This window comes from Suncus etruscus, chromosome X, assembly GCF_024139225.1.
Source record: "Suncus etruscus isolate mSunEtr1 chromosome X, mSunEtr1.pri.cur, whole genome shotgun sequence".
Classification (NCBI taxonomy): Eukaryota; Metazoa; Chordata; class Mammalia; order Eulipotyphla; family Soricidae; genus Suncus; species Suncus etruscus.
This window is the reverse complement of record NC_064868.1, coordinates 123778456-123797326: the sequence shown is the minus strand read 5'-3', so window position 1 is coordinate 123797326 and position 18871 is coordinate 123778456. Positions and strand designations below refer to the sequence as shown.

At 35.9% G+C, this 18871-nt stretch overlaps 1 protein-coding gene across 1 annotated transcript in view; it reads right to left on the bottom strand.

The window, feature by feature from the left end:
* LRCH2 (leucine rich repeats and calponin homology domain containing 2) overlaps nucleotides 1-18871 on the bottom strand; it is a 123605-nt gene that overhangs the window by 73212 nt on the left and 31522 nt on the right. The window contains exons 2-3 of the mRNA XM_049767563.1: nucleotides 8687-8831; nucleotides 2849-2975 (exon numbers count right to left, since the gene is read on the bottom strand). Of these exons, the coding sequence (XP_049623520.1) occupies nucleotides 2849-2975; nucleotides 8687-8831 (272 nt within the window). The remainder of the gene's footprint in view (nucleotides 1-2848; nucleotides 2976-8686; nucleotides 8832-18871) is intronic.

Here is an 18871-nt window from a genome sequence, read left to right as displayed (position 1 = left end):
AATTACAAAGCAGTGAATGGAAGAAAAGATGGTTGGTGCAGGGAAAAAGAGCTCACTAAAAGTATCATAGAGATTGTTCAAATGTCCTGGGAACATTGGTGATGTTAAAATAAATATATACATCAGAACCTAAAACCTTAAGAATATCATAACAATGTTACCTAAACTAGAAAAACAGAAAAAAATAGAACAGGAAAAACATTCATGTCAAAATATATTTTCTCTTAATTTTGACTCAGTTTGGTCATATCTGAAACCTTGTTTATATTTAATGTAATATTGGAAGGGAATTATAGAAAAGAAACATTTTCAGGATGGTTACAGCAACAAATAGATAAGTACAGAAAATAATAAAAGTTTAAAAATTAATATAAACTGTAGAAAAGCAAATCTTCTTTGATCAAATAGAATAGATAAAATATTTTAGAGTTATTCTAAGGGATTATTACATATATTTCTATATCACCATTTGCCCCATTTGTTAGTCCCGTTTAATCCTTTGTTGATTGCGTATCCGCAAAGAGCTTCCAGAATAAGAAATTGATTCCCATCCTCTTCTCCCCTTTTGGGGGGGAGATCTTGGTAATATTTATCCGCAGCAAATAATCCAAACAGACAGGAGTGTTAAGGGTAAAAGGTTGGGCGAAGAGAGTCCTTTGTCAGCCTGCTGCTAGCTCCAAAACACACCTTGAGCCAGCCAGCCAACTCTGGCAAAAGACTCTGAACACCTTGCTCCCAAACTATTTATTTGGCTCTTAACAGCGCCCCCACCTGGAAGGTCAAGGTGGGACAACAGGCAAAGAATGGAAATATTATGGAAATATTTTCATATACAACAGTCACCCACACTTCTACCATAGTAGTACAAAGATTAGTGCATACAAGTGATGACACATAATTTAGTTCAAAATATTTTAAAAATCATTAAAAAAGTTTTTCAAGGGATAATTTGAGCTATTTTATGCAGACAATCAGTTTTGTTCACCACTGAAAATATAAAAGTAGATATATCAGGAATTTCTATGTTAAAATACATAATTATATTCAATCATTTCCAAGGGTCTTATAATCTTAATAAAACTAAATATCAAAACCAAGGAGTCAAGAAACAAATCATGAGACCCAAATTTTACCAACCATACTTAAAATGGCGCCTGTTATGATGACAGACTGGGGGAGAGGAGGAGTATGGTAGAACACATTTGAGAATATTAGTGGAGGTTGACACTGATGGTGGGATTGGTGCTGAAACATTGTATGACTAAAACAAAACTTTGAAAATTACAATGCTCTAAAATATTTTAAATATATATGTATTTGGCCAGAGTGATAGCACAGCGGTAGGGCATTTGCCTTTCATGTGGCTGATCTAGGACAAACCTCGGTTCGATCCCCAGTGTCCCATATGGCCCCCCAAACCAAGATTAACCCCTAAGCGTCACCAAGTGTGGCCCCAAAACATATATATATACATATATAAAAGATTACTCAAGATAAAACAGGAAATAAAAATAAATATAGCATATTGTATTAGGCAGAAGTAAAGAATGTTAAAGCAGGGGCTGGAGAGGTGGCACAAGCCTAAAGGCCTCTGCCTTGCCAGGGCTAGACTAGGACGGACTGCAGTTTGATCCCCCAGCATCCCATATGGTCTCCCAAGCCAGGAGCGATTTCTGAGTGTATACCCAGGAATAACCCCTGAGCGTCACTGGGTGTAGCCAAATAAAAATAAAGAATGTAAAACTAGTTCAATGCTGTTATTCTGTAAATCAGCTCAATTACTAAAATATATGCACTAAATAAACTCCTGAGAACACATCAGATGTAGTTAGCTATGTTCTCCATGTACCACTGAGTAGGCCCTGGTGGTCCCTAGCAATACTAATGTAGCTCCAATACAACCAGCCAGCACCCAAAACTGAGATGGGCAGAGTTCTCCTTGGAATAGAGGAGGTAGTCACATTCCCCTCAATTCAAACCTAAAATGTTTTGTCAGAGCAGGAGGAAAACTCAATAATTTAAAGCACATAATTGGTATACAGAAGCTAACACTACATGGTTACCACAGGAAGTGAGCCATAAACAATGCCAGGTGTGGATCCAAGTGAAAATAATAAATAATTAAAACTTTATGTTTAAAGTAATTAAAAGTATTATTTCTATTATCACTATATGATAAGTCAGTCTCGATTTATCTTTGTTCCCAACTGATTATAAAAATTACATTTTATTCACTTTGCTATTTGCATCAATACTGCTCTCACAGATGCCCTGTAACATCTAAAAATAATAAAAATTGATCTTTCCCCTGCCCAGAACCTTTACAATACACAAGAGATATAGAAAAATACTTATTCATTGGAAAATTCTAAGTTAAATTCAAAAGCGAGTCTTTTGGCTCTGATCCTGAAACTACTGGGCTATTATTATGCCTATGAGCTATAATTAAACATTAAGCAGGAGACTAGAGAGTACAACAGGTAATAAAGCAATTGGCTTAAATACAGCTGACCTAGAAAAATTCCCCGACAACTCCCAAGCCTGCCAGGAGTAATCCCTGAGAGCAGAGCAAGGAGTAAACTGAGCACCATCCAACCTCCCACTCTTCAAGAAAGAAAAAAAAGAAAAACATATAGAATGGTTATTTTTACTTATATAACTATAGAATAAACAATAAACCTTAGTTTTTCTTTTTTATTTTGCTTTTAGGGTTACACCAGGTGACACAGAGGTTACTCCTGGGTATTTTAATTTACAAAGACTATCAATAGAGAAACTAGCTATCTTTCCAAATACAAAAGCACACATGACACATACCAGAAACAATCAATACAACTACTTGACTTACCAGTTCCATTAAATCTTTCAGCTTCCCAATTTCTTCTGGAATGGATACCAGTTTGTTATTACTGATCACCAAAACTTTAAGGGGAAGATCAAATAAGTATTTTGGCAATGTTGATAAAAGATTTCGGCTGAAATGAATAAAAAAGTATCATTATAATTAAAGTCTCTAAATCACTGCAAAAAACAGGCAGCTTTCACTAAACAATAAGTCATTTAATAACTTTATTATTAAAATCCTTACACGCACTATCTTATCTATTTCTCACATTTAACCCCACCAGACGGGGTATTGCCTTTGCTACACCCCTGCAAAAGTAAAGGTTAAAATTGTTTAAGTGGCTCCAGAATTATAGTATAGAATGTAGGGTATTTGCCTTGCAAGCGGCCAACCGAAGTTCAATCTCTGTTATCACACATGGCTCCAAGAGCTCCACCAGGAGTGACCCCTGAGCTAAAAGGCAAGATTTATCCCTGAACACAGTGAAGTGTGTCCAGAAACCAAACTAAAAAATGGGTCAAGTGATTTACCCAGACAGAAGTATAATGTGTGTTGTTACCTCTGACATAGCCAGTTCTCAAAAGCTCATAGCCACTTTTATGAGTAAGATAATGCCAGAACCTATGCTTTCTTACAGAAAGTTACTATATTCAATATCTCCATGTTTTAAATTAGGAAAGAGCATCAAGAATTAATTCACATGTTTTGTATTCCAGTTTATAAAACAATTAGTTATTGATTTATAGCTTCAAAACCACATAGTGACTCAACCAATCACATTTTGTTCTGATTTATGGTAGCACATTTATCTCAGCTTAGAGTTAATAAGAATTCCTATCTTTAAGGTCACTGTTAAATATTACAAGAGCTATCACTTACTGAATGCTTAATATGTGACAGGCCATGTTCAGAGTACCTGAACTGAATTAAAGTCATTAATCCTTTTAACAACCTACTATTGAGAAACAGATAGTATCATAATGTCCATTTTTACAAATGAGGAGTCAAAAAGAGACTCACAAAGATTAACAAAAAATATGCTAAAACATCATCAACAAATGATCCAAGGAGAACCAAGAGATGCCCAATGAGAAAATTGTTCATATTCTTTTATTGTCAAGGAAATCCAAATAAAGTGGCTAATGAGATATCATCTTACATAAGTGAGAATGGAACATATGAAAATTACTAAGAGTAATCTGAGTTGGTGTGGATGGAGCAGGAAAAAAAAGCACTCTCATCCATGTTGCTTATGTAAACTAAAAAATGAGCTGACAATTTTGAATATCTATCCAAAGGATAGAAAAACATTCATTCAAAAGGACAAAAATACAAAATGATAATACTTTTTTGTAGTGTTTATAATAAATGGATGATGGAATATAAAGAAATTGGACGGAAACCTAGATTACCCTTGGCCCCAGAGTACAGGTAGGAGAATAAAATAAATAGAATAGATGGTAAGAGATGTAAGACAGATGAGAAATATCAGAGGGTAGGGGTCAAGGAGATTTAGGTACATCAGTGGTGATAAGGAAGCACAGAGGTAAATATCCGAACTACAAAATCAATAACACTAAAACCATAAAGCCCAAACTTTAACAATCAAACTTAAAAAGGTATCTGGCCAGAGCCATAGCGCACAGGTAGAGTAGGGTGTTTGCCTTGCAGTGAGCCAACCTGAGTTTCATTCTCTACATCCCATATAGTCCCCTGAGCACCGCCAGGAGGCACCCTAGGAGAAGAGCCAGGAGTAAAGTCAGTGTCCCCCAAAAAAATAAAACAAAAATGTATCTGTCAAGATGACAGACCTGGGGAGAGATGTGGGAGGGAACCTGGAAACATTGGTGGAGGAAAGTTAGCACTGGTGGCAAGGTCAATGCTGAAACATTGCAGAACTAAAACTCAGCTACGAATATCTTTGCAAATTGCAGTGCTTTAATAAAAATGAGAAAAAAACGAGACTAACTAAACTCAAACTCACAAAACTTTTAAGTAGAAGAGTCAGGATTAGAATCCAGGCTATTGGTAAGATCCCCTGGCAATGTGGCTCTGGGACCCTTGACTTAATATTACTACAAGCAATTTATATGTTAATGCAAACTGTGCCAAGTAGTCTGTTACAGACTAAATGATTTTATCCACCTAAATCCAGACCAGTATCATAATACTTAATATGATGGTATTTTAGGTGAAAGATTAAAGATATTTAGGATGAAATGAAGTCATGTGAACATAGCTTTCAGAAACATTAGTGCCCTCATAAAAGAGACCCCCAAAAGAGATTCTTTTTTCTTCTACCTTGTGAAAACAGAGGAAAAAATAACCACATATGAATGACAATATGTGATCTATATAAATACCAATATTTGCCGAAACCTTGTTCTTAGATTTTCTAGCCTCCAGTACTGTGACAAAGTGACAAAGTCCCATACTTTTTAAGTCACCTAGTCTGTAACACATGTGATTGCAGTCTGAACAGTAAAAAAAAAAACAATCTTACTGCCAAAATACATAAATTATACTGTTATATTTATATGTGAACATGTGTGGAAAATTGTACCCTTAATAATAACTCCAAGGTTGGGATAGTCCCCTGTTCAAAATAGTTTAGGTCTTTTAGAATATAAACTGCAAGCAAAAATGCAACCAGGAATAAAAACAATATATAAATAATAAATAAATAATAAAATGAAAATATAAATAAAAATAAATAAATAATATAGCAATATAGGAACATTTAAATATAGAGTGTAACATAGACAAATTAGAAAAGTAAATTGTCACGACTTCATACTTAAGAGGACTTCATAACCCAGTCTGTGCTCTTCGTGTACCTGTTGAATATTGACAATAATTGCTCTTCATGTTTCTGTCAACTTAAAGAATAGCTTCTGTGTTAGAAGCCCTGATTGTTGAACCAATACAGTAAAATGGCTGGCTTACTGATGGCTGACCAGAGACCCCTAAAGCTCGGGCAGTACTTAAGTGCTTGTCACAGTATCTGCAACATATCAAACCCTCATCATAGATGCCAGTCCAACTGGCTCTAGACAATCAAGAATTCAAAATTACTTATCAATAGAAAATTGTCTAATGTCAGTTCAAAAAGTATAAATTGTTAGAAGGAAGTTTCAATATATTTTATGGATGCAGAGTATGTACAGAAACCCTAACTGGCTAGTCGTTTTTTTAAAGGACAATGCTTTAGAGCAGTAATTCAGTCCCAGCTCAGGTTGCTGGAATTCCAAATATGCTGAAGGTCTATCACAACCCTTAATATTTTCAGAATCATGGGAAGAAGCCTTGGGAAAATGACTGTCTGGAATATTAAAGGTTCTATCATCAAGATTCTACTAAAAATGAGAGCGAGCCTATGGAGTGTAAAGACTATAATAAATCAAACCTACAAATATATCCTGTCTTTAGATCAAAAATGTTTAAAAATTGACTTATCTTTCTTTGACTCAGCAAGCTCATTGAGTGAGCAGTTGGCTGCTTTCTTCTAACACTGCAAAAAATCTTTAATGCTTATTTTTGTTGAGTTTTAGAGACAGTTGAAAATGCGGTCACAAAAACAATTGCTATTTCAATACAGTTTATTAAAAAAACTGTGACTATCAAACATAAGTCAGAAGTTTAAAGATTAAAACAGGCAAGACTTACAGAGTATTAATTAAAAAAAAAACAACTCCATGATGTTTTAATATAGAAATGTAAGTTTTTCCTTAAAGTAACAAAATAAAAGAAAATCAAAGAGCTTACATATGCCTACTTTCGTCAAATCTCTCCCAAGGCAGATCAAGGAGACATGTACCAGGGAGAAAGAAGTGACCTAAACTGGTATCTATAGAAGGAAACCTCTCTCACACATTTTTAAGTACAAGCGGTTTCAACTAAAGTAGTAAATATTATTAGATGATACCACTTGTGGAGACATAAGAAATAACATCACAGCAATAAGTGAGCATTTATTGTTTATGCATATCATTTCCCTATATATATTTAATATATATAATATATTTAAATAAGTCATTCTATATGGAATAGGACTTTAAGACACTATATTATCATAACTAATAAAAACTAAAGAAGTGATTAATTTTTTACAGTATGCCTGTTCCCTTCCGTTCAATGGCACCCACTTAAATTGTCAATATTTTGAAATTTTCTATTATAACACCGTGACTTTTGAAGTTGTTCATAATACAGTTGTCTCAGGCATTAAACATTCAACTCCAATCTTACCAACAGTGTGATCTTCCCCTCACCAACGTACACAATTTTCTACCCACCAACAGAGCCTGCATCCTTACAAGCACAAACAAATTTATTCCATATTGTTTGTTACAACACAATGGCAAAAGGAATTATCAAAACTTAGATCAACAAAGATCCATTTGAATTATTTGTCATAACTCTCCATGGTATTACAAAGTCAGTTTTTTATGGATTTACTGAGCTTTGGTTGGTACTAGTTGGGCCTTTTGTGTTACTGTTTCGGTTCGCTGTGCTCACTAGATTACTACATAACTTTTCTATGACACTCCTGGTTTTACACTACTACAAAAGCTTGAAGTGTCATTCAGCCACAAGCAGCTGCATGGTCCAGGATCTGTGGATTGGAAACAAATTTGGTGGCTTGGCAGTTTGAGAAGGTGAAATGCAGTTAAGCCATAGTCTCTGTATATCATTCCAGTTTTAGTAGATATGTCGCTGACGCAAGCATCAGAATAATTTTTATTGCAGCTATTCGATGTTCATGCGATTAAAAATACAGGATTATAGCTACGAGCGCAGAGTATGCCGTCATACTGCTTTGATTTAAACCTTCATCCTACACTTGCTCACTAATGTCTACGTAGGTGTGTATGTGAATTTATAGCAAATACTTAATCTCTCTACTTCAATATCCTCACTGGTAATGCAGGAATAATAATAGCACATATCATAAAATGCTATTGTAAAAATGACATGTAATATTTTGTTCTCTACACCACTTTGTTCTATAGAAAGTATTTGGAATACAGCTGAGCATATAGTGAGCACTCCCTAGGAGGACATCCATTTCCTAGTAATGCAACATTTCCATCCAACTATATATATATTTTTTGGTTTTTGGGCCACAACTGGTGGTGCTCAGGGCTTACTCCTGGCTATCTGTTCAGAAATAACTCCTGGCAAGCACGGGGGACCATATGGGATGCCAAGATTCGAACCAACCACCTTGGGTCCTGGATTGGCTGCTTGCAAAGCAAACACCACTGTGCTATCCCTCCGGCCCTTCCATCCAACTATATCTTTGAAATGCATTAGTAACAACAGTGTAAAAAATACAGTCCAGCAACTATTTCTATATATTATTTCACTTTAACTGAGACTGTATAAATAATTATCTGTAATGTTATGCTATGATTGTACTGAACTATTTCTGATCTAAAGCTTTGTCATTCAAAATAAGTTCAGAGTTATCAGACATAGGTATTACCAGGAAGTTGGTCAAATGAAGAATAAGAATCTACATTTTATTGTACTTATTTATTTTTGTGGTGCCAAGGATTGAACTCAGGGCTGCATGCATATGAGGTATTTACCACACCAGTAAGCCACACATACAGTCTCTAAAACCTGCATTTTAATTTACAAGTTAGACCCATGCAGACAAAAATTTTAGAAATATTGATTTCAGACAAAACCAAACACCTATTAAGAAATGTGGACATATAAAATATAAGATGCTATTGAGATAAATATAAATACATAACGAAACAACTACATTTGTTGCTGCTAAAAAGAATTAAAATTATAATAAACAAAATTTAAAAATAAAGATTTCCTTACCTAATGTTAAGGTATGTTAGCATCTGCAGATTTTTAATGGCCTCAGGAATGGTTTTGATACAGTTATGATACAAATTCAATGTTTCCAGAGGTGCAAATAACCAGACATCAGAAGGAATTTCTGTAAACCTATTTCTTGAAAGATCTGAAAAACAAGAGTAATGTTGGAGTTGCTCATATCCATATCTTTGATAATTGGCATATTTGCACACTTGCAAAATATACCCAAATAAAAATCATGAATATATGTATTGTAACCCTAAAGGCAAAATATGTAGAAAACTTGCTCCCAGAAAATCTATTTAGTAACAAATCATACTTAATGAGCTTTACTATCTTTATTATCCAAGTTATGCTACTTATCTTTTAAAATACCAGTGAGAAATGTAAAAGCATGACAGTCCAGAAGTACAAAACATAATGAATTGTGTGTGAGCACTGGAGTGATGCTACTAAGTCAGCATGCCTCAACTGAAGAGTGTGATTCCTGGAAAATACGTGTGCAAGCAGTAGTGTGACCAAAGGTGCATAAATACCTGTGATTCTGTGGCCTTGCGTTCCATGGCTGTGTGAAGATTCACAACCAGATATGTGACCGTCCCCCGTCCCCCAGAAAGCAACACAGCTGAAAATTTGAGGGAAACATAGCCAGATATCTGTGTAACCCCTGATCAACATAAAAACACCATCAACGGCAACAAGAAAAAAATGAAGGTAAGGAGAAAAAGGAAAATAAATTCATAAATTGGGGCCAGAGAGATAGCATGAAGGTAGGGCGTTTACCTTCCATACAGAAGGACGGTGGTTTGAATCCCAGCATCCAATATGTCTGCCAGGGGTGATTTCTGAGCGCAGAGCCAGGAGTAACCCCTGAGCAAAGCCGGGTGTGTCCCAAAAACCAAAAAACAATATATAAAATAAAAATAAAGTCATAAAGAAAATTCCAGTGAGGAATTTTCTCTGCTCTTAAAAAAAAAAACTAATTACACATGACCCTCCATCTAGCTCGTCCTCCTTCAAAGCCATACTCACATAAATCCACAGATAAATGTTTAACTCACCACAGACTTCTCAAGACAATGCAATTTGGTTTTTATTCACTTGAATGAACATCCAGGTCACAAACAGCCTTCACATCAAAAAACACCTGGGAACATTCCTTTCCCTGGACATGAAAAGCTACATTTCTAGAACACTTTCTGTTATTTCTCTGACTATAATAAAAGATGTTCTTTGTGTCTTAAGATATACTCTATTAGGTGATTTCATTCAATCAGCAAAATAATATTTTAAATGACTTTTCAAATTAGAAGTACGTCTGATATATACTGAATTAAACAATATATCATGTATATGAATATATTAAATTAAACATGTATTGTTTCAAATAAAAGATATATCTGAATTCTAAACTTCCATTTTTCTTGATATTTTTCAGACACCTCAAATTTAAATGTAAAAATATGAACTGATATCTACTTCTCTCAGAGAATGTCATCTTCATCCTTTGAGTCAATTGCTCAAGCAAAAAATCTGGTAGTCATCTTTGATTCTTTCCCCTCAATTATTTCAAGGATGCACCAAGAATACTTCCATTCACATAAGTACTAATGTTTTAAAAAAATAAAATAAAATCATATTGTAATCATGGCACTTTCTATAAGTTTATTTGTTTTGTTTTGTTCTTAAGTAGTAGTACATGTTACAGGTATCAGTTGCTGGTAGGGATTTTGTTTTGTGTTTGGGGTGCTTAGGATAAAGATCTTAGTTTTATGTCTATAGAGAGAAATCTGCTCAGACCAAATTGAGGGGATTATATGAGCTGTTGTAAGTATACAATTACAAGATACAAATGTTTCTGTATCTTGCAAGTGAGATCTGTCTTAGATGCATGAAGGTGAAAATTGTAAGAATATTGCTACTACTATAACTTACATGTTATTGTGTAATGTTTTATGTTCTTTCTCCTCCCATAAAAAGATCAGCTAATCAAATTACAAAGTAATAATATGAGTTCCTTAGGGCATTTATATTTGCATCCTTGAACTATTTTCTGGTTGATCTAATATATTTAGTAAACAATAATTAAATTATAATGAATGATCATTCCATTTTAATTTATTTTAATCAAATAATGTATAGTCAAAATTGACTGATGGAGGGATGGACGATGAGGTCTTTCCCCTTCAGCTCGAAGCAAGCGTCTGCCACCCCGTCCAGCCAATGGTTCTGAGGTGAAACGGCTAGCAGTCAGGCTTGTGAAAATGTTAGCTTTATTCGGTGGACAAGACTGAAGTCCAAAGCCTCAGCATCAGTTCCAGCCAAAAGCCTCTAACCTTCCACAGACCCTTGTTTTTATCCCCCAGAATCAGGTACCACCCAATGGTGGGATCAGATACCACCCAATGGTGGAAGCAGAATCAGGTACTACCCTAGGGTGGGGGCAGAATGCCAGGTCACACCCTAGGGTAGGGCGCAATCACCAATCAGGTTAGGGTCAGTAACATAATAATCCCCTAAAATATTTAAATACACAACAGTCAACTAGCAAAAAGAGCTTAATAAACCTTCTGAAAATGACTTAATGACCTCATTGGAGAGACAATATTTTTTACAAATTTGCTTGTCACTGTACTTTTGTTCTTCTCTTCCTCCTTTTATTTTTAAATAATTTGCTCCCATTTATATCAAAGCAAACGTATTATTATCAACTATGTCAACTATGTGATACATGCCCTTTAAATAGATTAAACATGAGACTGGAGGTATAGCATGGAGGTAGGGCGTTTGTCTTGCATGAAGAAGGTAGGTGGTTCAAATCCCAGCATCCCATATGGTCCCCCCAGCCTGCCAGGAGCGATTTCTGAGCATAGAGCCAGGAGTAAATGCTGACCGCTGCCGTGTGTGACCCAAAAACCAAATAAATAAATAATAAATAAATAAATAGATTAAGCATAAAAAAAGAATTTGGGGAATAGCTTAACAGGACCAAAATACAACCATTGAAGAAAACATGGAAAGTTACATAGAACAATTTGCATATTAATTTTCTTAACTCACACTAATAGCACCTCACACTTTCCTTAAAAAATAAAAATTGAGGGCCAGAGCAGTGGTGCAAGTGGTAAGGCATTTGCCTTGCCCAAGATAGCCTAGGACAAACCGTGGTTCCATCCCCCGGAATCCCATATGGTCCCTCAAGCCAGGAGCGATTTCTAAGCGCATAGCCAGGAGTAACCTCTGAGTGTCACTGTGTATGGCTAAAAAACAAAAAAAGAAAAAGAAAAAGAAAATTGGGGGACTGGAGCAATAGCACAACAGTAAGGCATTTGTCTTGCACGCAGCCAACACAGGACTGATGGTGGTTTGAATCCCAACATCCCATATAGACCCCCGAGCCTGCCAGGAGTGGCTTCTGAGTGCAGAGCCAGGAGTAACTCCTGAGTGCAGTCTGGTGTGACCCTCCCCCCCCAAAAAAATGAAAAATTGGGGCTGGAGAGAAAACACAGCATTAATTTGCCTTGCATGCAGCCGATCCAGGATAGACGGTGGTTCGAATTCAGGCATCTCATATCGTCCCTGTGCCTACCAGGAGTGATTTCTGAGTGAAGAGCCAGGAGTAACCTCTGAGCACTGAAAGGTGCGATCCAAAAAACCAAAAATAAAATAAAACAAAAAATAGAAATTGACTTTTTTCCACTTTGTTGAAGCCTGAGTTCACTCTTTAGCACCAAACTTTATCTATGCCTCTTCTTCCTTTTATTCCCCAAGTAAACCTATTTTACTAAAAATTATGAAAATTAACTTTACCGTATATCATGGATAAAATTACCTCATTTAAGCTTAGAGCGATATAAGTATGTTTAATAAAACTGAAAATCATCTTAATGAATAACTATACTAGGGCAGCTAGAATGACAAATAATTAAGATCCTACTCAAGATAAACATGCAAAACTAGTGTTGTACTTAATGTGGTTGCATAATGATGGAAAGTATTCATTCATTCTTTATGAGTAGATTAATTTCAGAAGAGATTCAATGCATGAGTTTTGAGGGGTAAACGTAGGATGTGGAAATCCACATTTATAGGAACCTGAGTAAGAACTCCATGGGCTGGAGTGTATGTTCTACATGCAGGAGCCTGGGTTTGATACCTGATAACACATTATTCCTTAACCACTTCTGGCAGCAAGCACTAAATCCAAAGTAGCACCCAGCACTTCCAGGCACGGTCCAATAAACAAATACACACGATTATAAGGATCTTCCACCTTTTCCACAGTGTTTTTTAAATAAAATTAAAATGTGTTCCTTAGGGCCAGAGAGATAGCACAGTGGCAGAGCGTTTGCCTTGTATGCAGCCAATACAAGACGGACGGTGGTTCAAAACCTGGGAGTGCCATGAGCGATTTCTGAGTGCAGAGCCAGGAGTAACCCCTGAATATCTCTGGGTGTATCCCCAAAACAAAAAAAAATGTGTTCCTTATATTCTATAGTGAACAGGTTTATAAATGTTCTTATACATGGCAATTTTTTTGCAGATACAATTATGAACACTGCAATAAAGAAATTCTGCTGAATGTTCAAAGTTAGACCTTAATGACATCACATTCGTCCTTATGGAAAAAAGACAAAAGGGATTCTATAGAGAAACTAAGGAGAATACTATGGTGAAGATAAAACCAAACACAATAATGTGCCCTAAAATGCCAGCACTCACCAGAAAGAAACAAGCAAATAATCAGTTATACACCTAAATAATCAGTTACACAGGATATGAAGCTCACCACAAAGAGGGGTGAGTGCAGTTACAGAAATAACATACTAACAACTACCATGACAATGTTAATGAGTGAGAGAAGCAGAAAGCCTGTCTCAAATACAGGCAGGGAGTGGGGGAGGAGGGAGATGGGAGCTTTGGTGGTGGGAATGTTGCACTAATGAAGGGGGTGTTCTTTTGGTGACTGAAATCCAACTACAAACATGTTTGTAATCATGATGTTTAAATAAAGATATTAAAAAAAACGGAACTCATAGCATAGATTCAAATCAACAATAACCCAAGTACTATTAAACTAAGTACTACTGAGACAGTCACCCAATAGACACACAAACACACACAAGCATGAACATACACCACAAATACTAGATCAAAATATTATAAGCTTTACACAATTCTGTTTCATTGATAATTTTACTATCACTGGCTTATAATACCATGTAACTTGCATAATACAAAATCCTCATAACAACCTTGTGAGAGGGTTATTAGTAATTATACGTGTCAAGAATAAATGGCAAGTCTAAGGTTTAAAAAAATAACTTAAAACACCGAGGTTTTAACATGAAAAAGCTTGAAAAGCTCATGTTCTACAAGGCCCCAATACATTATTGTAACCTCCTGTCCCAAGTTCCAAATATTCTATTTATTGGAAACAAAAAGCAGAGGCAGAGAAATTCTAAACCAAAATCTAACCATATTCATATCCTAAATTGGTTCTTGGAATAGCAAAAACACATTATTCAAGTCCTAGGTTTTGGTAAGAAATTGATGACTATGAGGCCATTAAGTTAGGAAAGGGGCACATGGCCAACTCCAATTCAATCCTTGACCCCACATTTAGTCCCCTGGGCACCATCAAGAGTTATCCCTGACCATATGGTGCCAGAAGTAAGCCCAGAATACCACTGAATGTGGCCCCCAAAACCTTAAAATAAAAAGGACCACTACCACTATCAAGTTCTCAACGTCCCTAATTTATCCATTCGGAGCTGTTTCGTCTGAGTCTCTACATAACATTCTTGGTTTCTTTTTTTTTTTTTTTTTTTTTTTTGGTTTCTTAAAGATTGTAACCTCACTGCACCACGGTTGGGGTTCAGCTACACATGCCTTGCAAGAGTTGAGACTGCACCCAAGCCTCCCAAAAGAACAACAAAAAAAGAGAATAGCCATGTTAGGGTCTAGCGCATGGTCTGCTGGCTTAAAATGTTTGTCTGACAAGCACCAGGTCATTATTTCAGACTCCAATGTTACTGTCATTTACACTAAAGTAATCAGGACAGTGCTACTGTTTGTGATCCCCAGAAAAGACACAGAAAATTGGTACAGTTGCTAAAAGAACTTGTCCTGGCTTAGGATGCATACAAGGTAAACAGAAGTTAGTGAGCTTTACCCCAGTGTTCTGTATTCACCAAGGCAATCCTCTATGTCTCAAGGCCCAGTAAGAGGAAAAAAGAATTAGAGCTTATTTTTATCCAAAAATTTAACCAATTCAACAAAACATAACTAAAGATACTTAATTTATTTTCCACAGGGGCTTTAACATCTTACAGGCAAAACCATTGTGCTAAATAAAGGGGGTGGAGTGGCAGCACATGGTAGGGCGTTTGGTTTGCAAGCAGCAGACCCAGGACGAACGCAGATTCTATCCCTGGCATCCCATGTGGTCCCCCCACCAACCAGGAGCAATTTCTAAGCACAGAGCCAGGAGAAACCTCTGAGTGCCACTGGGTGTGCCTCCTAAAATAAACATTGTGCTAAGTACCTGAATTTGAGGGGTCAAGAGATTGCACAGTGAGAAGAACACTTGCCTTGTATGTGGCTAACCCTGTTCAATACCATACAGTACAGAAAACCCACTATAAGTGATCACTGAATGCAGAGCCAAAAGTAAGGCCTGAAAACAACTGGGTGTGACCACAAAAATAAACAAAACCATCAGAATTTGGGACTTTGGCCAATTTGTACATTGGCTTAGTTAGCCAAAAATACTCACATGGATATGGGCAGAATGCATGAAACTCATATGTGAAAGATAAATAACTTGGTTATTCATATACACTAATAGCATGAGCCATATATTTGTCTAAAATGTCACAAAGCACAGACAGATCCAGATAGATACATCCTAATACATTATAGAACATGAACTCTGTATTGAGAGAAACAAACATTCTATAATAGATACCAACCATGCCCACATTATGTTGCAAAGAAAAAATTAGCTTTATGGGATCATAAGCATGACTGTCCTTTGCTGTAAAGAGAGAAGACATCTCATTCTTCCAAAAAGCAATCACGAAGAAGGGACAGTTTACTCACATCTCACTCATAAGATGTAGATAAACATGTGAATCATGGAAAATGATCTCTTAGTGGTATCATAGACAATACTTACATCAAGATTAGAAGTTGAAACTTCCCAAATGATAAATTACAAATAAAATAATGAAAAAACTTGAGTAGCAAATTATTCACTTAGAGTTTGGAATATAAGCAGGAAAACCCAGATTCACGCCTTCTAAGCCTCATTTCATTTTCCAGGCAGCATCCTATCTTGAATTATAGACTGTGCCATTCATTTAAACAAAATTCCATGAAGACAATGAATTAGACACTAGGTGTTATGACAGATAAAAAGCCAGGCCAAATACTAATCCTTACTCCTAATTTCTTTTGAGTAACAAATATAATTTCCTTTCTTTTTTCATGAAGCAAGATAGCTTTCATTGACATTTTCTTAGAAAAATGTGAGGGAAGAAAAATAAATATGAGTTCTAGAACACATGCTTCTCTGAGTACAAAAAAAGCAAAGAAACAGAGAAAAGTGAGAGATATGTTCAAGGGAGAATATGGGCATGAAGAAAAACCCCAAATACAATGTTTTGGTTTTTCTTTTCTTTTTTTTTTTGTTGTTGTTTTTTGGGCCACACCCGGGGTTGGCTAAGCGCTCAGAAATTGCCCCTGGCTTGGGGGGACCATATAGGATGCCGGGGGATGGAACCACGGACCTTCCTTGGCTAGTGCTTGCAAGGCAGACACCTTACCTCTAGCGCCACCTCACCAGCCCCCAAATACAATGTTTTGAGGTGATAACTGTTCAGTGAACAAAGCTATGTAGAAAAAAATCACTCCAAATAATCATACCAATGTTAAAAATAAATATTAACTATATAACATTCTATTTTGTAACTTTTATATTCTCTGGCCAGAATTATGCTGGCAGATGCATTAACATTTAGACTGTGAAATATGTTTGTTCTCTACGGTTTTATTTTCCCAAAATTTCTGCAGGCAAACATTCTGCTGTAGAACAAACATATCACCTGTGGGGTATTGCTCAGGTTCATAGAAGAATAACAGATTCATAAAGGAAGAATAATTGTTATTTAGGAGATTATTACTAAACTGGATCTCAACTGTCTTCTAAGTTTACTGATTACCACCTATAAAATATTGACTAAAGTCAGTTACTATTCCTCTCTATCTTGAAGTTATTGAAAATTAATTATGCACCAAGCTAGTATTTCATGAAGAAACAATGAGAAAACTACCCACCTGCACAAAATGAAATACAATCTTAATAAAGATATAAAATGAAATTATGAAAAATTACTACCACATTTTGTTATTAAGACACAGAAAATATACATCATAACTACATGTCATTTAGACGAGTGCACAAAATGCAACAACTCAGAAGCTTATTTTCTACTATGAATATTTTGAAAAATAAATTTCAGTGTTCTTTAGTAGCTGATACTGTTCAGAAGTAAGCACTTATATCTATTTACAACAGCCAGAATCTGGAAACAACCCAGGTGCCTGACAACAGATGAGTGGCTAAAGAAATGGTAGTATGACTACACTGTAAAATACTATGCAGCTATTAGGAAAAATGAGGTAATTAAATGTGCCTATACATGGATGGGCATGGAGATTATTATGCTGAGTGAAACGAGTCAGAGATAGAGGGACAGCCATAGAATAGTCTTCCTTATCTGTGGGATAGAAAAAAATAAAAGATAGTATGGTAATAATATCCAGAGACAATAAGTACTGAAGGACAAGCCCATGATATGAAGCTTACCACAAAGATTGTTAAGTGCAGTCAGAGCAGTAACTGCACTGACAACTACCATGACAATGATAGTGAGAGACAGTAGAATGTCTGCTCCAAAGACAAGCAGGGGATAGGTGAGGAGGGAAATGGGGAACATTGGTGGCAGGTGGTACATATTCGATGATTGAAATCCAACCACAAACATTTCTGTAACCATGGTGCTTCAATAAAAAAAATTGTTGGAAAAAAGCAAGCACTAATAAAATATGATGTATTACTAAATGTTATCTAATATAAATGCTTCCATATCTAGTTTTTCATCTGAAATTAATGCCATATCTAGAAACAAAAGCCAAAGCAACAAGAACACAAGAGGCACCACAGCTGTCTGCCGATGCAGGAATGAAGAGATCTTTGAAGTAGTACAGAATCTGATGGGAAATGACAACCCCAGAGCTCTGGCACCTGCTTTCAACAGATGCCCTCTTCAAAAACAGGTGATTACTTTATCCAGTCTTCCCGAGAAGGGTGTAGTCGTGATATTTAGAAGCACTAAACAAACACTGATGCCTTATTGAATGAGACATAAAACTTACAAAACTTCTAAACTACATCGTGATGGTTTCAAACAATCCTAGTACAGTGGAGAGAGAAAAAAATATAAAGAAGATAATCTGAAAATGAAGAAAATTGCTTAAAAACAAGAAACTATGAGAAAAAAGGAGCATGCAGCCCTCAGTGACCTATAGCAACCAATAATGGGAGGCTCTTTTTAAACACAAACACTTTGAGAAACAAGGGGCAAACAAAAACAGATGCTGCAAAGAGAAACCACAGCTGCTATCCACAGGGCAGATTACTTGCATGCTCTATGAGAAAAGGACTATGAATCATTAAGCCACGTGGAAGGCAGAAACTTAAAAAAGCTTACTAAAGGAGGTAGGGGAAACTCTATGAGCAGTTGTCTGTAAGAAAATTAATGAAGTGTCTAGGTTTCACCAAAAAAAAAAAAAGACGAATGCCCACTATGACGGCTTTTAATGATGAAAGTAATGTTTGAGAATGGCATTATAACCCAATCCTTATGAAATATATTATACCGTAAAATTGACACTTCTGATTCATTGTAGAATTATTTAATAAATGGTTCTTTAAAACCGTTCTCCTTTCAGAAGACAAATGTTACAGTCTTATCACACAACTATCCAAAATTAACTCCAGATGGTTGGAAAATATAAAACATGTAAATGAACCATAAAACACCAAAAAAAAGTTTTCTTTATTTTAGTTTTCAGTCACAGGAGGCAGTGCTTGGGGCCTCTTACTTGCTCTCAGAAGTG